Source organism: Cupressus sempervirens, chromosome 8 (genome assembly GCF_028749045.1).
Source record: "Cupressus sempervirens isolate cs-2001-9-10 chromosome 8, ASM2874904v1, whole genome shotgun sequence".
Lineage (NCBI taxonomy): Eukaryota > Viridiplantae > Streptophyta > Pinopsida > Cupressales > Cupressaceae > Cupressus > Cupressus sempervirens.
This window is the reverse complement of record NC_143125.1, coordinates 75,516,864-75,540,370: the sequence shown is the minus strand read 5'-3', so window position 1 is coordinate 75,540,370 and position 23,507 is coordinate 75,516,864. Positions and strand designations below refer to the sequence as shown.

The window sequence follows — 23,507 nt, the reverse complement described above, 5'->3', positions numbered from 1 at the left end:
AAACAATTGTGATAAGTAACTCTCTATGGGTTGTTGCTATGCTTTATTTAAGATATTGTATTAATGACTAAGTGGTAGTAATTGTATCTAAGGTATTGTATTAATGACCAAGCCTTAATAATTTTAAGGATTCAATTTAAAAATTAGGGGATCCACATGATACTCTAGCATCTCCACTAAAGAACCTATGTAATATTTAAACACATTAATATTTCCTAGTGAAGGGAGGAACTAGATGTAATTGTCACTTTGGTCTTCCACTCTTTACCAATTAAAAATCATTAGGATTCCATATACAACTGAAAGGATCGAGAAATAAATCATTCTAGAGCATTAACAAGTCCCCATTAATAGTGGCATTTCAATTTGGTTCACTAAGAGTAATAAATCTATACTTCTTAGCAATTGAATGTTGCTCTTGGTTCACTAGAAGTAATAAATCTGCATTTTTTAAAGCAACTGCATGTTGCTTTTGACCCATGTTCGCTTTTGGTAGTTCATTTAGGAGAAATGACTCCTAGCAATGAATTGACAGCCCTTAAATTATTTCTAGATACCACCAAATCCCTAAATCTTTTAGAAGTGCATAATAGACACTCATTGATCAACTGAGTGATAAGGTATAGCATTACCATGTACAAAGACGAGCCCAAACCTTGAGTACAAATCCACAACCACAACTTTATCCCAAATCTGCAAACTCGCCTATGACAAAGCATGGATCTAGCATAAAGGCATTTCACTCGCTGAAAGACACTACTACCAAAAGAAATGTCCAATAAAGCCTAAAATATTCAACAGACTACCCATTCTTTGATCATAAAACTAAGATCATAAAGGCATTTCACTCGCTGAAAGACACTACTACCAAAAGAAATGTCCAATAAAGCCTAAAATATTCAACAGACTACCCATTCTTTGATCATAAAACTAAGATCATAAAGGCATTTCACTCGCTGAAAGACACTACTACCAAAAGAAATGTCCAATAAAGCCTAAAATATTCAACAGACTACCCATTCTTTGCTCATAAAACTAAGTACCTTAACTATTGCAATTCCATTTCCTGTAATAACTTGCACCATTATCAACTATACAATTTCCCAACCATAATAAATGAGACAAGTAATTATACTTGAATTGTATTTAATTAAATCTACCTAGGTTACCCTAAGGAAACTTTATTTTCTTTCACAAGGCTGATATACTACCAAATATCAAAAATCACACAAGCATTGAAGACTAGACCCTTGAAATATTTATCTTCGCAAGTGTGAAAAAATAAATGTTGCAAGGACAAATAACTGCATGCTTACAGTTTACTTTACAATCAAATTAATTATAAACAACGTTGACAATCAAAGATTCAATGAGCACAACAATTTATATCCTCTGTAAATCAGAATCAGATAAACTTCCCTTCCATTTAAATCACTTGATCAGAAGAGCATAATACAGCAATGCATTATGCAATCAAGCATTATCTAGATTGTAGCATTTCAAATGTTGGTCATTTTTTACCAAATACGTTCTGCAAAGCCTTCTAATGCTAAATTTGAGCCTTAGTCCCCAATTAACAAAAAATTATGAAATAAATACTATAGCATAAAGACTTCCAAGGAGAATTGCCACGATGAAATCACAACCTACAATATGCAGTTTCCACATACCTCTTTGGTCAATAGTCTCCAATGATGTCTGGTTGGTTGGTTGGTTAGTGAATGATACCCACTTCAGCAATATCTAGAGCACGAATAATTTTGACAGCAGATTAACAAACTTCAGTTATCTGAAATGCTATAGTTCTGAACAAATGGTACAGAAGCCAGTCAATCCTAATGTAGACAGACAGTTGTAATTTATAATCAGTGTTAGAAATCAATTACAATCTCAAAATCAAACTGAAAAATTACTTCCAACTGAACCATCACATTTAGACTCACTGCTTAACTGGTTTGCAGCATAATTGGATGAATGAAGGTTGGAATTAGATATATTAATAAAAAATCTGTTATCACAATTTTTTCATTTAAAAAGCTCCGGCATGTGAACATTGGTTAATTTTGTTCTCTTGGAAAAACTATGCTTCTTCTTTTGTTTTGGTTTCTGCTGGGCTCCCTGAACTTGCATTGCCAGCTTCCTATTGGCAGTGTTGGTTGCAGGTTTCATTCCACTTTTAAATAATTCTCTTTCAAGATCAACCATGTCTTTCGGCAACTCAATTTCTCGATACAATTGCTTCACATCATCATCAACCTTGATCTTCATCTTTGGGTCATTTGGATAAACTATATCTTCCTGGGAGTCATAATTTGATAACAGCCAAATATCACCATTTGCCTTGAGTTCCTGCACAACAAATGGAACATTATAATCCTAAAACAGCTAACCAAAAATGAATCACTGGCATTTTAACCTCACTATGAACAACCAGCAACTAGAGTGTCTGAAAGTTGAGGAGACAATGATTCAACCTAACCTGCAAATCATTCACAACAGATGGGTAGGCATCCTTCAGGTCAACAACCGCTACACCTTCTGGACATTTACGGATCAGCACCAGGAGCTCACTTTTGTCCTTTAGGTCATGCTTGGACTGCAGAGAAGTTGAAATAGTTCATTTCAATACCAAAATACAATTCACACGTGTGTGTGTGCACACTACCTGAAAATTTTAAGAGCCTACAGCCAATCTATGCCAGATGCACAGAGGAGTACCCTGTAAGAGAACCGACGACCATCATAAGTGACTTTCACATTTTTCTTCAAACTCTCAAAAACGCCCTTATTGTTATTAATATCCACATAACATGCCTCATTTATCTCCTCTGCTGTCAGAGCCCGCCTAGTCTGTGTACAAAGACAAAGTTACAAGAAAATAAACTCGTTAAAAAGTTTGATAATGGTTCATGTCCAGATGTACACTCAGGTAAACTGTATAAATGAAAGTGAAAGAAACACCATAATCACACTCCCATTTCTATACTTCTTCACATTTTGTGGAGATAACAGTAAAATTAGATTTCAAATACATAGGTGTGCTTGGGAAGGAAGTAACAGTGGAATTCAATTTCAGATACATTGGTGTCCTTTAAGCATAGTGTTGAAGATATGGTAGCTATGGTCAGATTATTGGACCCTATTTTGATTAAGATATAAATCGATCAATGGTTGAGTTGCAACTTTTGCTAATAATACTTTGATTAGTTAGTAAATACTAACCAACCCTAAGTAATCGCAACTCTTTGTAATGAATGGTCATGACCGATTGGAATTGGTTCTCAATATATATATATGCCATCTAACAAAGGAGTATAGACATTGTAATTGATATATATTCAAATAACTTCCTACAGTCTGAAGATGATCATATTTGCAGAATTATATTCATCCTAATATATAAAACTATCCTACCTTAACAATTAGTATCTCATGAAATGGAATCATGACAAAACAATCATAATTAGACCCAATGTTGATGACACCACTAAATTTCAAATGCCTAATCAACCAAGAAAAAAAACAAAGTCGTCTCTAGTTCCCATAAGTAAAAAAAATGTGACGCGTGCAATTATGAATCCAATAAGAACTAACCAAAATGCTTTAGTTGTTGGGGGATGTAAATGTGGTCTTAAATTTCAAGTAGGGTTCTCTTTAAGAGATGCAATAGTGTGTCATAATAAGCAAAAAGAAAACCAAGCTTGTTATAACAAGGCCACATGTGAAAACAATTAAAGACTCGAGCACTTAACAAATATTGAAAATGTAAATCCCTAGTACTTGACACCCAAAGTATTAACATCCTTCGATCTGGTACGAATAAATAAAATCACAAAACTGCAAACAAAATGGATACATCCAGTCATACACAAGAAGTTCTGAAGCATAAAGGTAAAGCATAATGATAAGACCAATAATGGTTTAGCATGGCGATATTATAAAATCAATGATATCCAAGGAATTGGCAACAGCGTTAATTTTTAAAGTCCATTTGTAATGTGGAAGCTCCTTTCAGATAATGCTGCCAGCCAACAACAAAATTTTGAGGTTCTGCATTCAATTTTTATCTGTCTTATTTTTCCCACTTATGGGAATTTTGTCATTGAATCATTACTTTTGTGGCTGTTCTTTTAGAATTTGCTAATTTGCATGAGATTTGGAATAGGGCATCTCCGACCCAGTAATTCAGGGAGCATTTTCCACCTCTTGTTTTGTGTTGATCACAGAATTGCCACTGAATTCACACAGCTTGGGTTAAGCCAACATGAGAGACAATCTATTCGGATAATTTCACAGAAGCCTTCAGAAAAATCAGTTCAAGCAAGTTTCAAAGAAAATTTAATTGTAAAACTAATTGGTTGTCCATGAAGTGATGCAATATATACAGATTAAGTTGCCCAATTGGGAATGGGAACAGGTATGTGGGTACAAAACACTAGTACGGCAGCAATTTTTTTGAGTGGTTGGTTATGTTATTGGCACATCCATACAAATATATATACATACATATACTGTTATATGTATATGTGTGTGGGTATGTATAGAATAAGTTTGAAAGGTCATAAACCAATACACATGCTAAACAAAACCATTAGACATTTCAAATTTTGAACGTACCATTCTAATTTATATTCAGGTTTCTGTATCAAAAAGATCAAGCTGGAGTCTCGTGATAAATAAGTTCAGAGTTCGCTAACCAGCAGTCTAGGTCTTACAAATATCTAAAAGATCAAACTAGAATCACAAAGCATTTCGGCATTTAAAAACAAAAAATCCCAGATGTGAACCCGCAGGAGATTTGTTTCAGAATCCGATTCCAGTAGGCTTTGTATCTGGAATCGCTTGGAAGTCCCACAATTCAGCAACATAGAATACACAAGAAAAACAGTTATTAAAGAGTGATTATACCGGAATCTCTTGTTATTGTGGTTCTCAAATGTAATTTGCAATTCAAAACCTTTTTTAAAAGCTTCAATTGCAATGGCACTATAAGAAGGATATCAACTTAAAAAGTTTAAATGTTTTAAGTCAAGATATCAGTGCTCATAGACTTCCTATCAGGGCAAAAAGAAAAAATTATTGCCATATGATTGTGCCATAGTGTTGAATAACATGGATCTTTTCTGCAATTTTAATAATATAACCATTGTAATAGATATGTTCCAAATGCAGATTTGGATCTCATATAAATATGAGAGAAGACATGTCTCCAAGGTTTAATCATCATTTAATTAATACATGTATTTCAAAATAATAATTAGTATAATATATATATGTATATATATCACATATATATATAGATATATATAGATATATATGTATTACATAATATATATATATATATAATATGTATATTTTATACTTTTATAATAATATTTATTATTATTACTTGAATACACACACACACACATATATATATATAGAAAATGATGATTTACAATAATAACAATGTATCTCAGATCGAATTTATCCGACTGAAGCTACAACTTTAACACTCCCTCTTAGCTAGGGAGGATTTGTTGATCACCTTGTGCTCTCAAGTATATGAAGAGATACTGACTCAGTATGATATTCCTGGAATGACACATATAAGGATATCAACATAAATACATCAACACAAAGATATATATTAACATATATTACCTATGGAATTTGCTTCAATTCACTGAGGCTAAATTTCTCAACACTCCCTCTTTAGCAAGGAGAGAATTTCAGCAGTTATAATACAAGATTTGAATAGCACCTTCAGTGTGGTTCACGATAGATTTAAGTTATGGTGTTCGGCAAGATCCAGCCCGAAGAACTATAACAAATTGATTTTCATGGTGTCTGGCAAAATCCAGCCCAAAGAACCAAGATAACACTTGCTCCAACACATTTTGGTGTTAGGAGATAGGTCAACTATTGATAAGATCGTCACCTTACAATAGTTACCTTCTATTCGTTATCATAACTTCCGGCACTCCAGGACAACAACTTAATTTAGTCTGTTATGATAACATGTCCAACTATTGATAAGATTGTCACATTTCAATAGCTTCCCTCTAAATATATACATCAATGAAAGATCGTCACCTTTCATGAGATAATCAAAACAGCATCATGTAGTAACTCACATGATATCACCATGAACCAAGTCAGAGGTTGGACCCACCATAGCTGCTACTAGAGGGTGGAACAAGGGTTTTCACCTCAAACTTCTCTCTCATAGAGGAGAGCACATTACAAAGAATTTCGCTTAGAACTTCTCTTCCTAGAGAAGATATCATCCACAAAGGATTGCATCTCAAAATTTCTCCCTCTGAACAATGATCTTGGGAAGTCAAGTCTTGTAGTTATTCCCTTTGAGACTCTCTTCACCCAAGGATGCCTCTCGGACTCTCTCTGAATCAAATAGTAATCTTTCAACCTTCAGTAATAAGTAGTTATTTCCTCATGATGTATATAGGGGTAGGCCCATCAAAATCATGCAATCACATACGTGTATTTTTAGACTCCTTCTGAGTATCAATCTTCTAAGCTCCTTCATTTCTTTAGAAGTGTCATACTCCCTCTTAATGCAGAAGAATCTCATAATCTCGATCATCAGGGTCTTTGCTTCAAGAGCCTCACTTTATCCAGCCTGATCACAACTTCTTTGAAGCTACTATCATAAGCTGCCTAATGTGTCATTCTTATTTTCTTGTATATCAACTTCAGATACAAAGGACAAAAAAAAAGGAAAAAAACTAACTCATATAGTACATATAAAACTACAAATGATAGAGATAATTAAGAATAATAAATATGCATCTATACATCACCATCATTAATACAAGTTGCTCAAGAGATGATTTAGATTGAAACTCTAATGATGTCCCTTCTCTTACATCTCCCTTCTAAGATGGTTCGAGTGGGAATGGAACATTTGTTATTATTCCCTCCCACAATATAAAATTCTCAATCTTCGATCTTATAGAGTCAGAACATTTCTTCCAATTTTCTTTAAGTGTGCACATGTAATTTGATTGTATATTTGCATGGACATGATTGTTGGTTATTAAAGTACAAGTATAGTGGTAGAAGCATTGTCTAATTTCAACAATCCTTAAGGAATTTTCTTTCATATTTGCACTTCACTGATATTTCTTCATCAATGAGGACATAACTCGATAACTATAAAGGAACTAATGTCATCATAACAAAGAGTTGTTCTTATTAATAGGCCCAATGTTTATGGTCTCAATATTCTTTGATCTTTTGATTTTAGCATAAATTTTGTTAGAATTAGTTTCACTTGTATGACTCGTAGTGAGCTGTGAAAGAAATGAAGGTCTTCAATCCATGGTCATAGGGCATACTTTCCTCACAATCATAAAATTAGTTGAAATGCTAACTCAGTTTTCTTTCCTTTAACTTCCTCAAAGTTGGGAAACCTTTCGAAAGATAGTAGTTGAAAAAGAAAAGAAAAATTAACTTCCTCCAACAACCCATAATGTGATATTCGATGGGTCCCTTATACCACATTCTCCAAGTCTAAGCACAGTCAGATTTGATCACATGTGAAACTTAGAAGCTGCTTCTGACAGTGCATATTCCATAGCCAAAGATTTTTCAGTCCGTCAAATGAGTGTAATCTTTTGGGCACTGAGGCAACTTATCCAGCAAGGAGAGACACGTTGACCATCTAGCAGCAACTTGTCAAGAACACTACTCAAAGCTCTGCGCATTCTTAATCTCTCTACAAGAGACACAACTGACAAGATACTCTAGCTGATTCACCACCTAGCTTACTCACTTATCTAAAGCTATGCTATCTATTGGATGTTTTGTATATTTTTTCAAATGATTCGAGGTCTTTGCATTTGCCTAATGTGATATATCTTAGATTTCCCTTATTCAAGCTCTTTCACATTTCGCACATCTACGAGGTGAAAAAGCAATAGATTTGAAGGTCCTTGGAAATGATCTAAAATGGTCTTCGGTACAAGCGTTGCCCCAAACTTAGCCAACTCAAACCCTGTTATGTCTTCTAATGATATTAACCCACAGGTACTATGTGGGTCACACTTCCACCATTTGTGATTTGTTTCTTCAAATCCCTAACAAGTATTAACTATGCATAAGTTCGGATACTCTAGCTTGATGTCAACTATGCTCCATTCTCCATTCGACACTGGTAGAGTTGAAAGTGGCAGAACCATCTATGAAATTTATTCTCATATCCACACGGAGACTCGACATACACCATTCATTCTGTACCACAAAAAATCATAGCTGGTCACAGAGTCCATAGTCGAAGTTTCATCCATTGGTAACACCCAAATAATACATGGCCCTAGACTTTTCTTATCTCTGAACTCGATCCACTCTTATACTCTTCTTCTTCCTTAAAGATACATCCTTGCCATTTGATCTTCCTTGTTAGTCATTTGTTGTTTTGTAATGGGTATGTATATCTTATTTCTGATGATGTAACTATTGTTCCCAACTCATAGATTGAGTTATCTTCTCTCCATTGTGCATTATAACATCTAATGATTTTTGTTGATGAGGGATACACTGGACATCTTCTTCAATGTGGGGGATGGAAGTGAGACGCCTTGCTTGAAGCTGTGATCACAAAGCGATGGGGTGATCAAGAGTGCCGTAAATAGTTTTCAATTTTAATATCCCTTGCTTATAAATGAAGTAGTCATTTTTTTTTTTCTTATCCTCTACATTGGTTATGAAAAATTCGTTCTCTCTAACTTTGTCGTCCAGACTCATTTTCATATTTTCTTTAATAGATGTCTGTGGTTTCTCCTTCTAGTCTTTCATAGTGCTGATTATATATAACAACTCTACGATAATAATACATATCAATTTTCCTATGGTGGTAGGTTGCCACCGAAACTCATCTTCCTCATACCTCTTTGTAGTGAATAATCTAGAATCAAATTTATTTACATCTCCATTTGAAAACTCTATATACCATTCTTCACTCTCTGACAGAGTTACAGAGAAACAACCATGTTGAACTATCATATGACATTGGATGTCGACGATCATCTTAAAATAGATGTGTGCACTATTGCATATGGTGCCTTGGAGTTGTCCATTGCTGGTTCAGTGATTTCAAACTGTGTGCAGTTAGAATTTTATCTCTTATTTTCTTACATCTGCAGCTAGGCTCTGATAAAATGTTGAGTAACATGGATCTTTTCTGCAAATGTAATAATATGACCATTGTAATAGATATGTTCCAAATGCAGATTTGGATCTCATATAAATATGAGAGGAAGAAACATGTCTCCAAGGTTACATAATCATTTAATTAATACATATATTTCAAAATAATAATTAGTAAAATATATATATGTACACACACACACATATAATGTACTATATATTATTATTACTTGATTATGCATATATATAGAAAATGATGAGTTACCAATAATAACAATGTATCTCAGATCGAATTTATCCGACTGAAGCTACAACTTTAACACATAGAATTGGATTGGTGGAGAAGAAATCCCTGACAAATATGGACAGAGAAATCCACTCATCAATAAAACTTGAGTGTTTTAATATTTCCATCACTCATGTGGTTTAAAGTCAAACAATTGTTTTGAATCTTCAATAAACCTTAACTAATCATTCTTCTAGCTTCCAGCATTCCATGCAGAAATTATGCCTCTATCCATTGAGATGCTTGACCCTGTACCTCCCAAAAACTGTAAGCATCAGGCAGCAGTTTCCTACACCTACTAGAATGTTTATTTTCATTGTTCCCCCTACCACAGCTAGAGGGTGTGATGCATGTCCTTCAGCTTCACCGATATCAGCACTGGAAGCGTAAAACGTGTCAGGTTGCGCACATAACACACTTTATGGAGAAACCCACATACTCTTAAACATCACAGACAACACAGAACTAATAGCCAATTTTCAAAATCTTTCAGATCTTGAACCATGAATATATATATATATATATAGACACACACATACACATTAGAATGATGAAGGAGAGAACACATCTAAGGATTGATCAACTTCTGTCAGGCCCGTCCATCTAATAACTTTAGCAACTAAGTTTCACCTATTGGAAGTAGTTGTTAGTATCTTAAAGATGTCAAATTTGCACTTCTTCCATACACATTTAATTTAAATTTTCTCATTCTTTTCTTCCTTTCTACTTCAAGTGACCCATTCCAATCGCTTGAGAGATTAAAAGAGTACAATTTCATTTCATTGAATTCAACCATAAATGCCTCTTTAACTGACCATTCACATGCCAAATGTTGCACGAGCATCTGTATAATGGTAATTTAAGGGAAATTTAATTTCTTGAAGGCAGATGAACCAACGATTACTAGTCTGTAGATCACAAACTTCAAAACAAACAAATATGGAAAAGCCCCAAATTGCCTTGAAGAATGGGAGACAGGGCATCCATTATATAGAAAACTAAAACAGTGGTGACATTATGGAGTTCAACCATATTCACCAATATTACAACTACAAAATTCAATGGATGCAACTATCAATTATTAAAGTAAACACATACAACCATTAATTTAATATGGTATAGCAAAGTCAAGAAAGGCTGCGCCAAAGTCAAAAAAGACAGCCCCAATGGGCATTACTGCTGGCATTCCTCCATAATGGCCATTGGAAAGAACATGAAGTAAATTTCTAAGCTTCTAGAACCTTTCATGAGCTAGAGCCTTTGTGAAGATATCAGCAATCTGATCTCTTGTATTGCAGTACACAATTTCAATCAACCTTGTTGAACCAATTCCTTGATATAATGATGGTGTATCTCAACATGTTTGGTTCTAGTATGAATTTACGAGATACAGGATTCTTTGTCATTTATAATAGCACTCTTTTTGTCACAATACAACAAGGTAGGTTCATTCTGATTTGGTGTAATTCTTGTGGTAGTCTTCACAACCATACAGTTTGACAGGTTGCTGTTGTTGCAGCTTTGTATTTTGCCTCCGCTGTAGAAAGTGATATTATTGGTTGTTTCTAGGACTTCCAAGAGAATACTGCAGAACCAAGGCTAAAAATGTAACCAATGGTAGACTTCCTCTCATCTACAGAAGCTATCCCAATTCGAATTTGCATAGTCAACCAATCTACAATCCTCTGAATACTGAAATTTGAGACCATAATATCCCTTTGACATCATGAGAATTCATTTAGGTACATTCCAATGTGTTTTTCCTTGGGTTCTGACATGAACCTATAGACTAAACTCCATATGTGATATCTAGACAAAATTCCAATCAGTTGTCTATATAGAGTGGGGTTCATTAGATCTGACACATCTAAAGTAGACAATTTAAGTCCAACTTCAATGGGTGTTGCCACTAAAAATTTTGTAAGATATCAGAAGAACTTTTTTAGGCATAAATGTTTCATCTTTGTTTTGCCATACTTCTACCAAGAAATTAACATATTTGTCACATAACTCTCATTTCGAACTCAATAATCATTTCTGTTCTATGTTAAATTTTGTAGCTGCGATAGAGATCTTTATCTCTCAAAATCTAGAAGTTATTATCGTTATTGTCATCTTCAACTGAAAAGGACACTTAAGGTTAATTTGTAATATTAAATGTAAATGACAAGTGTCATTCACATGCATTGAGACATGAATATTTGAAGAATCATAATTAATTATAGGAGTTATGGGAATCTCAAGAGACCTTTGGTTATACTGTGAAGAGTCTCTCCTATTGTTATATATTCGCTCTCTACCAAAGGATATTGTACACTCGAACATTTCATTATCAATAAAGACATTTTTCTGTTGCGTGGCTAGGTTTTTCCCTTCATTCTCGAAGGGTTTTCCCAAGATATTTTTGGTGTTTATTGGTTCAATTTTTTTGTTTCTTCTTATTGCTGAAGTCATTATTCATTTCTGGGCTAAAACTTAACATGGTATCAGAGCGAGGTTTGACATCAGCATGAGGGAGTCTTCCTCTAATGATAGTCCTTCGAGCTATGGTTATGATCATACCTATTTTGAGTCTTATTTTATGGGTATTTGTTATGTGTAAAGTTTTCTGTTTGCTATAATTTCCCTCTAGAATGTCTCAGTTCTATTTTGCATGATCTCTACATGAGCATTTGTCTGTTACTTTTGTTTGGTGTTTTCAGTTGTGGTAGTGATCTCTCACCGACATTGGCTCTCTCACCAAGTGATTGAAAGTTATCATTTATGAGATAATTTGATGCTTCCATGTACTCGACATTGTTTCACCATTTTCTGCTATTAGCCTTCATGTCTGAGTTAAATTATAATTCTTTATTTGAGCATTGTCTGTGGAGCTCCTTTGATCGCTTGCACCTGTATGTTAGGGGCATCAAAAGGTTTGTTAAATTTGAAATTATTATCTACTTAGGCGCAGAATCTTCAATTTTAAAAATCACTGCACATAAATAGTCCTTATCGAAAGTTTACTTCTTGATTAAGATATCATGATTGTAGAGTTTCTTGATTAAGTGATTTTGATAAGGTTGGCAAGTCGGCCTGGAAAGGAATGTCAGTTTTCTTTCATGGCATATTTATTAACGTCAATCTATATATTTACCATGTCGTTATTGGTTTCCTGTTTTGGCTTTAGGCGTTACTTATTATTTTATGAGTTTGACGTTTGTATCACTCGTCTTCGGGGTATGCATATCATTTCTCTTTATGCAAGATTTATGTTTTTTTTTCTTGCATTATGTGGACGCTGTCTAGGCATCGGTTTCCTTTTGCCAACTAAATTTACGATTTGATCTTCTCATTGGTGTCAATTTCTTTCTTTTCATTGCCTTTATCAATTCTTCAAAAATTTGCCAGTTGGAGTAGTTCCAATAATCTTAACTGCAATGTATGGATGAATTAGTGTGAGCAATGATTAAAAAAAGAGGCGTCAAAGTTGAATAATCTTTGTATCTGCAAACAGTAGCTGGCCTTTGATCATAGCAAAGGTGGACGGACTAAATCATACAGGGAAACTTCTTTACTGCTATGTCGAGACAAATGAAGGGATACGGAATAGGGTGACTTGGCATTGTTTTATTTGGTTCAACCCTAGATATATCCAGATTGCATACTACCCTTTTTGGAGGCTCAACAGTGCCAACTTTGTTCGACAACGAGTGCAGAGGTTGAGGTGAGGGAAGTGAAGTGGGTGTAAAATGGGGCTGATTTCAGGGATTGTTTTCGGCATAATTGTCAAAATAGCACTGATGGCAGGGCTAAAAAAGGTTATGACGAGGCGCAGTCTGAAGCGTATTTCTAAGAGTTCTTTTGGAAGTCTACCAAGTCAAATATTGGCTCAAAGAGGGAGTCGGAGCAGCCCAGCCTCCAACGTTCATGGCTTGATTTCTCCCGAGGCTTGCCAAGGCCTATGATATCTAAGGTTATTTTCTTTGTGATAAAATATTCTTGCTAATACTCTTGGTAGTAGAATTCTTTTTGTGGATTATCTCTGTGATGAATCATGTGCGTAGAGGAGATCACCATTTATAGGTACCGACTTGGCAAATGATTTTTTTTTTTTTTTTGGATTGTCGTAACTGTTGCTTTGAAACATGTCCAGCATCTAAAGGAAAACTGTCAAAACCATATGAACACTTGGTAGTAGAATCCCTTTTGTGGATTCATCTCTATGATGAGTCATGTGCGCAGAGGAGATCACCATTTATAGGTACTGACTTGGCAAATGATTTTTTATTTTTATTTTGGATTGTCGTAACTGCTGCCTTGAAACATGTCGAGCATCTAAAGGAAAACTGTCAAAACCATATGAACACCCATTTCACACTTGAAAATGCAATTCATTGAAAGACAAGTTTGAGGTAAAAAAAAAAAATCTGTATTAGATGTGATCAAGTATTCTTGTGCATCATATGAAACACAGATATGAAACTTTGGTCTAGTACAGGTTGCAAAGATAAGTATTATTGTGATGTTTATAGTATATTCTTATAATTATGAAATAACATTTACATTTGTTATAGAGGCATTATTCTAAATCTCTTTGTGTATGTTTATTTATTGAGATAAGACCACAAAGAAAAGTATTAATGATTTTCATTTTGCAGTGAGCCGATCTGATGCTTCGATGGTCATTGAGCTGGCTGCAACAAGATAAGGATTATAGCTCCAAAGAGAGATGTTGAGATTCAGAAGGAGATTTTAGCTTCAGAGGGAGGCTCCATAATTAAGAGTGAGTGCTTATAGAATCCCCTTCATTCTCATATATGATTGTGATACTTGTGGTATTTGTAAATTTGAGACTTAAATGGAACTAAGTTTTTCTTTTATAAAGTATATTTCTATTCTCATTTGAATAAATGAGATTGTAAGATCAGCTACAGTAACTCTTTCACTATACAATAGCGAACATCATGTTGGGAAAGTCCATGATGCCATCACGTTGAGAGATTCCGTGATGGGAGTTACATGTCATGTTGAGAGATTTCATGATAGTTCATGTTGAGAGAGTCCATGATTAAAGACTTAGTTGTGAGTCTTACAAATCTATCATGTTGAGTAATTTCATGTTGAGTGATTCCATGAATATGAGCAATTGTTATAGGTTTTCATGTTGAATGATTCCATGAATATGACTCATTATTACAAATTTTCATGTTGAGTAACTCCATGAATTATATTTTGAATTCGTATGATCAGAATTTATCATTGACATTTTCTGGTTGCAGTTTTGTGTGACTATTCAGCTAAAGATCTCTCTCTTGCTAAGAGGGAGTGTTAAATTTTGTAGCTGCGATAGAGATCTTTATCTCTCAAAATCTGGACGTTATTATCGTTATTGTCATCTTCAACTGAAAAGGACACTTAAGGTTAATTTGTAATATTAAATGTAAATGACAAGTGTCATTCACATGCATTGAGACATGAATATTTGAAGAATCATAATTAATTATAGGAGTTATGGGAATCTCAAGAGACCTTCGGTTATACTGTGAAGAGTCTCTCCTATTGTTATATATTCGCTCTCTACCAAAGGATATTGTACACTCGAACATTTCATTATCAATAAAGACATATTTCTGTTGTGTGGCTAGGTTTTTCCCTTCATTCTCGAAGGGTTTTCCCAGGATATTTCTGGTGTTTATTGGTTCAATTTTTTTGTTTCTTCTTATTGCTGAAGTCATTATTCATTTCTGGGCTAAAACTTAACATTCTAAACTCTGCAAGCAAAGTTGAGTCATTCCATATGAAAATATTAAATAATATCAACATAGAGAACTAAGATAAAATATCTTTAGTTGATCTTTTGAAATAGAGATTTGAATCTGACTGACTACATAAAAAATGTTTCTACTGTAGGTATGAGTCTATTTTTGAATACCATGCTCTTAATGCCTGCCTGAAACCATACAAGGCCTTCTTTAATTTGTAAACATGATGTTCTTTAATAAGGATTTCAACACATTTAGCTTGTGAAACGTGCACTTCTTCATCAAGCTATCCATTCAAGAAAGCACATTTTACATCCATTCGATAAAATATCCAACTCCACTAAGCTGCTAATGTCAAACCAATTTGACAGTATCCATTTGTGCTACAGGTGCAAGTAGTTAATACCTTCCTGTTGAGTGTTCCCTTTGGCTACCAATCTAGCCTTACAACTAATTTCCTTACCAGGAGGTAATTGAACCAAATCTCATATGTGTCTATTTCAGTATTCATTTCTTCAATCTACTCTTCATTTTCTTTAGCTTGTTCAAATGTTTGTGGCTCATTATTTTCTATGATTTGAGTCATCAATGCAAAATTCAATTTTACTTATGACCTTATCAGTTTTTCAAAAATGGAATCCAACATAAGAGTCGATGTTTAAATGATTATTCTCAGTCCTTTGATAGTTTTTATATTTTCTTTTCCTACACTATTTGATTCAAGTTCATCTTCTTCTTCCTCCTCTTTAATCTTATCAATTACTATCTCTTTTCATTTTGTTGCATTTTCTTTAATATATTTTGCTACTTCATTGAATACCATATCTCTTCTTATCACAAGCTTTTTCCCAACTGGACGATACAACCTGTATGCTTTATATTCACTTACATAACTAATAAAAATGCATTTAAGGCCTTTAACATCTACCTTAGACCTTTTTCCATTTGGTATGTCTGCATAAGAGACACACAAAAATACTCTGAAGTGATCAAGACTTGGCTTTACCCTAGCCAAAACTTGTTCAAGAATCATTCCTTTAACTACTTTTGTAGAACTTTTGTTCAGCAGATAAATTGTTGTGCATATTGCTTCTACCCAAAAATGTTTATCCATTTTTTTCTCTTTCAACAAATTCTTGTCATTTCAACAATTGACCTATTCTTCATTTTAGCAAACTCCATTTTACAGTGAAGTGTAGGAAGTGGTGAACTCTTTTTCGATTCTATGATTTTTCAAAAATCAATAAATTGATTTGACATGTACTCTGACCTTATCACTTTGATATACTTACTATGTTTTACAACCAAACCCTTCAACTCTGCAAATTTTTCAAGCACTCCTGATTTTGTAAACAAACAATACACCCAAGTTTTCTTGAATAATCACCGATGAAGGTTAGAAAATTTTTGGATTTGTTCAAAGAGGGTGTTTACATAGGACCACACAAATCTGTATGGATTATCTCAAGATGTTGTTTAGTTCTACTGGATTTTCCAATGGGAAATTCTATCCTATGTTGTTTACCAACAATAAACTTTTCACACACCTCTTCAATGTATTCAATTAATGGTAGATATTCAACAATTTTTAATCTTTTGAGTAAAATCAGCCCATAAAACTGAGGTGACTGTATCTTTGTGCCAAATTTTACTTCCATTCATTTCACTAGACCTTAGTGTTTGGTTCCCATGTGTAGCCGGCAATTAGTTTGTAGTTGGCATTTGGTAATTTAAGTATTTTGTACTTGTGTTAATGCGTAGTTAGGAAGCGAGGAGTGTGTCAGTTGGTTTCTAACCAACCGACCCCTTTATAAGAAGATTGATACTTGGACTTTGTACATTCATGTTTTGGTAATATTAATAAAATAAAACTGTTCCTCGCCTCCATAGGAATAACATTGTGGTATGGTATATTGGTGAACTTGATAATAATAGTTGTAGGATATTCTGTAAGTTCGGATAGTAATTGCTCTCTACATTTTTGGCGTTATTACCGGGGAAATGAAGTGAAATGAAGTGGAAACATCCTATTACCTGTCATTTGCTCTTGCAATAACTACATTCCTCCTTAACTTATCTCTTATTATACACTCATTATTATCAAAAGAAACCTGATAATTTTGCTATAAGATTTCTCTGACAAACGACAAATTCGTTTTGAGTGCTAGAACCAATAGTGCTTGGTTGATATGCATATTTTGTTTCACTAGACCTTAGTGTTTGGTTCCCATGAGTGAAATGAAGTGGAAACATCCTATTACTTGTCATTTGCTCTCGCAATAACTACGTTCCTATTTAATTTATCTCTTATTATGCACTCGGTATTATCAAAGGACACCTGATAATTTTGCTCTAAGATTTCTCTGGCAAATGACAAATTCTTTATGAGCGCTAGATATATTGGCGATAAATCTTCTCTCGAGAAGTTCCGGGCTGCGAGAAATGTAGAGATTTTATTGTTAGTTTGAGAGGCCGAGATTTTAAACTTCTCGCAGCGAGAAGTTGGTGATAACTCGGCGATATATTGCCAACTTCTCGCGATAACTTGTAGTCTTCTCGCAGGCAGCATGCTAGTAAATACCTGTGCACAAAAACGTCATTTTATTGTTTTGTTCGCTGCGTTCAGCATCTTGGGTGGAGGAGAAGGGTTTTGGAGCAGCACCTAAGTGTTTGGCATTGATTTGTAGCGATTTCCAGTCGATTAGGAGCGGATTTGAAGCTCTTTCCAAGCAAATCTGGATCCACAAGTAAGTTTCTCAATTTTTTGTTCTTTTGAGCTAAACTTCTTTTTGTCTTCCCATATTTGCATATCTTGCATCTAACTTAATTAAGACACTAGGAATACCATTTGTAATATTCTCTAATACATTTTAGAGTGTAATAACAAAGACCTAACACCATCTTTTTGCAATTTTCCAAAAACAATCAAGTTTTTCTCAATAATTTCAAAACCTAAAGGCTAATACATTTTTTGTTTTATTCTCTGATTTTCTAGCAAATATGGCTTCCTCTACATCTGGGTCACCTGCAACATCTCCCAATGGTCCCGTAGCATGTGCATCTGGATTCATAGGCATGCGCCCTAAAGGGGCTAGAGACTTTGCATGGAAATATGCCTTTGAAGGAACAGAGTATAATAACGTCATATGCATGAAATGTGAAAAACAAATCCGTGGAGGCATCTCTTGTTTGAAGTACCACCTTGCTGGTATAGAAAAGCGTGACACAAGGGTTTAGGATGCGACTACAAAGGAAATAAAAAGAGAGATGACTGCTTTGCTTAGTGCCCAAGAAGAGAAGAAGTTGAAAAGGGAAAGGAAAAAATTGGCCATGAGGGCAGCCATTTACAAATCGTAAGGTATGTTTCCTTTAAGAATCATTTATTATTTTCTAATCACGATTAATGATTGTGCTAAAACAATTATCATGATTCATAATGAAATGATGTGGGTTGTGTCATGTGACTAGGTATCCCAATCACCCTTGATGAAGAAGAAGAAGCACTTGAGGGGATAGTGGGCTCTTTTTCGTGGCCCACAGATCCGCGCACAGAATACACCTACCTATGGCAGGTCCTTGGGCTCAACTTCCACATCTGTTGGTTCTAATAGACCACAAAACTCTTATATTGATGGTTATTTTGTGCATAAAAACACGCCTGGAGCACAACCATCATCAGAGGGTACTGGATGGAACTGTGATGTGTATGAGCAACTTGACATTCAATGTGCTGATTTTTGGTTTTTTAACAAGCTCTCCTTCAATGTTGCAACAAGTCCATATTTTCTAAATTTTGTGACTGGTTGTACGGTAGTGGGAAAGGGTGTAATATCCTGAACCGGATACTAACTGATTTCCCTTTTTTCTATATAATCAAATATAAACTTTGCAGATAAATTTCTAGCACATTTGTAAACAGTAGAAATGCCAATCGACACTTTTCCAGCCTCTACTTGAATACAATATCAGACTCCAATATAAACAAATGTAATACGAGACATTCAATAAAACCAATGATTCTCCACAAGATAACAATTTGTTATTTCCAAAATAACATTCAAGATGTCGAACATATAATCATGAATTACAAACTGATATTACGAAACTAGCAAACTCTTATAATATCTTAAACAATGCTATTGCCTTATACAGCACCAATATAACAACCAGCACCTAAAACGTTATTGTATTATACAACAGCAATACAATAACCAATACACAAAAACCAATCCTAAATACAGTTTCAATAGTTGGATTGGAACGATAAGATAAGAACCTGTAAGCGTGAATGAAACACCTGAAGTGATGTTCCCCGGGACAATGGGTTTGCGTCCACTGTCTGCTAGCACAAGGGGCTATGTCCTCCAACTAGCTGAAAGCTGAAGCTTTCTGAGACTCTCATAAGAGAGGAAACTAAACTGAATAATAAAATTAAGCATCCCCAACAATGAACCTCTTTCCCTTTTTAATACGCAAACCAAGACTCTTCGGCTTCTCTCTAGTTTTCCTCTTATTCCCCTGTGGCTCTCTCAACTTCCCTAAGGCATTTCGTCTTATTCATCCTTACTCCTTTGTCCTTTATATAACATTAAATCGACCTTTTTAACATTTTGAGCCTAAGTCTCAAAGTCAATTTAATATTGCATAAAATAAGACTTCAATATCTCTAATTTTCCAAAAAGGAACATTACAAAGGGCTATTGTTACATCGCAATTTTTGCCCTAAAATTTTAAACTAATTATAGCCGTTGAACCAAATTATTTCTTCATGTTCATGTGAAATTGAATTAGTGCATTATAGCCATTGTTATAACATGTTAGTTATAGCCATTGTTATAACATGTTAGTTATAGCCATTGCTTATTCCTTCATAATCATGTGAAATTGAATCAGTTAATTATAGTCGTTGTATCGATTTAATTATTATATGAAATTGAGTTAGTTAATTCTAGCCGTTGTATCCATTTATTCATGATCATGTGAAATAGAGTCAGTTAATTGTAGCCGTTGTACATATATGATGAACAAGTTAGTTATTATGACATTGATGAAATTCCTAACGGTCACTTGATGATTTTAATTAACAATTTATAAATCTTGAATTGATGTCTTGGCGAGAATGTTCTTTTGAATGATTACAGGATGAAGACCAGAGAGAGAGGGGAAGCATTGCGAAACGAGGTCATCGAAAGGGGATGGTCATATGGTTCAGTCATCAGAAGCGACAGGTTTGACCTAAAACCATCCTAGCAAGGTTATTAGGACTTGGCAACATATTTCATGGTGAAACCGCATGAGCTATAAGTAAAGACATTATTATTAAAACAATGAAAAAATAAACATAAGTTCTTACTTTTAAGAATTATCAAATATTACTATCATTTATTTATTATTTTATACTCTCAAATATGATCATATGTAAATAATAATAAAGTGACACCATTACATTAAAAACATTAATCCAATGATGCCACCTTACCATTACATACATATAAACATAATTGAGAAAATAAAACAATTATCAATAATATTAATTATTTATAACCTTTTCATCTTCTTTTCCTTCTCAATTTTTCCCTCCTTTCTCTTTTTCTTTTTAGCCGATTTGAATAAAGTTTTCGAATATGATCTTTGTAACTGAAGGTAGTCGTAAGGTCTGGCTCATGTCTATAATATGAAACCTTTAAACATATCTCGGCATTCATTCCTAGCTCTTGGTATTCATTCCTGCTCTCGGCTTTCAAGCCATTCAACTTTCAAACCCTCCCTGCTAGCATACAAAATAACTTGCAGAGGCAACAGCGGATATACTGTGCATACAGCTGAGTGATCTTGCCACTGATTGGTGAACTCATCCAAACTCACCGAGCTACTTAGTGATTAGGCAAAGTCACGTAAGAGATTCTATTGCATTTCATAGAAACCGCTTTTCATTCCTTCCCTGTTTGATAATGAATACGTAATCGCTCCTGTAGCAGATGTATATGTTCATCGAATTTCACGATAAATAGCATAGGATGCTAGGTCTCTATTTCAAGTAACAAGTGAATCATATTCCTTAATCTGTCGTTTCTTTATGAAAAACATAATGCAAATAATAAAGTCTAATGCTTCCCATATTCTGATTTAAGATTGCCGTAGTTTATTTATATGAAAAAATTAAATATCTCTACTTTCTTTTAAAGATTCAAGACAAATAAGTAACAATCCAGTATTAAACCTTTACAGTTTGATCGGCATATATAAATATCTCAATAAGTGAACACCAAGGGATTCACCAAGTGAAATGCCAGAGTATGGTGAAGAGGTGTGAAGTATCACAATGAATATAATTTGATAGCACTAGGGCATCACCGGCTTGATGGCCTGATATAGGTGAAGAGGCGCAGAGAACTACAATAAACAAAAATGATATCAGAATAAGATAATAACATGATAAATAAATAATTCAATAGCTCATGCAAGTTCCACTTTTGAAATAAGTTGTCAAGCTAAGTGGTGGAGATCAGGTTGTAAACCCACAATTTGAAATCCTTGGCCAAGGTGGAATTAGGCAAATTTGCCGGAACAATTGATCTTCTTGTTGTCCAGATGCTTCAGTTATTTTGTCGAATAACTGTTGAGACCTCAACCCACCTGGATACTCTGATCGCTAAATTAATGAACATCCCAAGCCCGACCTCGAGGTAGGGAGGGTCGTTCTATTAAATTAGAACCTGTGGGGATAAGTAATGGTCCATAGTTGGGAGGTTAAGCCTATGTCAATGCTTCTCCTCTCACCAAAGCCAAAGCTTGGACAACCAATGAAAGAAACTTCACAAAATAATCTATATGTTCTTCTAACCTCTGTATGTTAGTTAATTCTTATCTAGCTGAAGATCTCTTACTTTAATGATAGTTACTACAGTTCACAAATATTTCAATTTGAAATTCCTTGCAAGAATATTTGATGTTTATATTCGGTTGAAATCTAGAAGTAGTTGAATGATTACATTTGATATTTACTTTCAGCTGATTAAGTAATTCAATTATGATTTCAATTTGTGTTCTTGGAAATTCAGCATTGCAATTTGATTTATATCAGTTTATTTAGTCATTGGAAATCTTAGTCATGTGAATAAGAGTTAGTTTAAGACTAAAATTAGTTAGTAAAAATCCGTATGTTACAGCTACAAGCCACCTACTCTTGCAGCCTTGAGTGGGAGGTAGTTCACTTGTTTCAAACTTCAATACTTTTACAGTTTTACAGTTTACTTGTTTTTGTTGAAAGTAATTTTTCTTAATCAAAGTTGTCTAAATAAAGTTATCTCATTTTTTATTTTGTGCTTGTAGATTGTTGAAAAATGTTGTTTCTAGGGGTAGAGATGTGGTTGAAGAGCAAAAGTTACAATGAAAACAATATGGCTGCACCATACTTTCAGATGGATGGACGGATGGAAGAAACAGTACCGTATCAACTTTTTAGTTTCTTGCAAGGATCAAGTAGTCTTTCTTAAATCCTTGGATGCCTCGGACAAGAAAAAGACGGCTGAGACTTTGGCTCGAATGCTAGAGAATGTTGTAATGGAGGTTGGAGCTAAAAAAGTGATGCAAATCATAACCAACAATGCAGCGGCATATGTGGCAGCGGGTAGGATCTTACAAGAAAAGCATAACACACTCTTTTGGTCTCCTTGTGCAGCGCATGTTATTGACCTTCTTTTGGAGGATATGGGGAAATTGGATTGGGTGAAACTGGTTGCAGAGGAAGAAAGGAAGATGAAAAAATATATCTACAATCACCCTTGGGTCCTTCGCTTGATAAGAGACTACATTGAAGACAAGGCATTGGTTAGACCCACTGTCATAAGATTTGCAACGGTTATTTTAATGTTGCAAAGTGTTCATCATATGAATCCTTTGAGGCAGATGTTTGTGTGTCCAAAATGGCTATAGTTAAGTAATTCAAAGAAGGTCGATGGGCAAAGTGTTACACGCATTGTGTTTGACATCCATTTTTTTGATCAAGCTACAAAAATTGTGGAGGTAACTTGGAAACTTCAAAATTTGATTTTTTTTGTACTTATTAATCAAGTCTTTCATTATTAATTTATAACCCTACTCTCTGATTAATAATTGTTTTCTACTTTTCAATTATACGTGGTGAAGCCCTTGGTTAGAGTTCTCCGCTTGGTAGATGGGGAACAAACCCCAATGGGATCCCTTTATGAGGCCATAGATAGGGTGAAAGAGGTTGTAAGAAATAAGTACAAGGCAGAGAACCTAAAATTTCAGCCCATATGGGATATTATTGAGCGGAGATGAGCAATCAGCTCCACCAGTCCATT

The 23,507-nt window shown here is 34.5% G+C and overlaps 1 protein-coding gene across 14 annotated transcripts in view; it reads right to left on the bottom strand.

Annotated features, from left to right (window-relative positions):
• Nucleotides 1-1,771: 1,771 nt before the first annotated feature.
• Nucleotides 1,772-23,507, bottom strand: part of LOC149541708 (Transcription initiation factor TFIIE, beta subunit) — a 57,562-nt gene continuing 35,826 nt past the window's right edge. For 11 of the 14 annotated variants that reach the window (XM_089796831.1, XM_089796834.1, XM_089796828.1 and 8 more), the window contains 3 exons: nucleotides 2,719-2,850; nucleotides 2,480-2,596; nucleotides 1,772-2,349 (listed from right to left, as the gene is read on the bottom strand). In XM_089796831.1, coding sequence (XP_089652957.1) covers nucleotides 2,026-2,349; nucleotides 2,480-2,596; nucleotides 2,719-2,850 — 573 coding nt within the window. In that variant the 3' untranslated portion in view covers nucleotides 1,772-2,025. The remainder of the gene's footprint in view (nucleotides 2,350-2,479; nucleotides 2,597-2,718; nucleotides 2,851-23,507) is intronic. The other 3 variants (XR_016355361.1, XR_016355362.1, XR_016355363.1) reach the window with 1 other exon arrangement.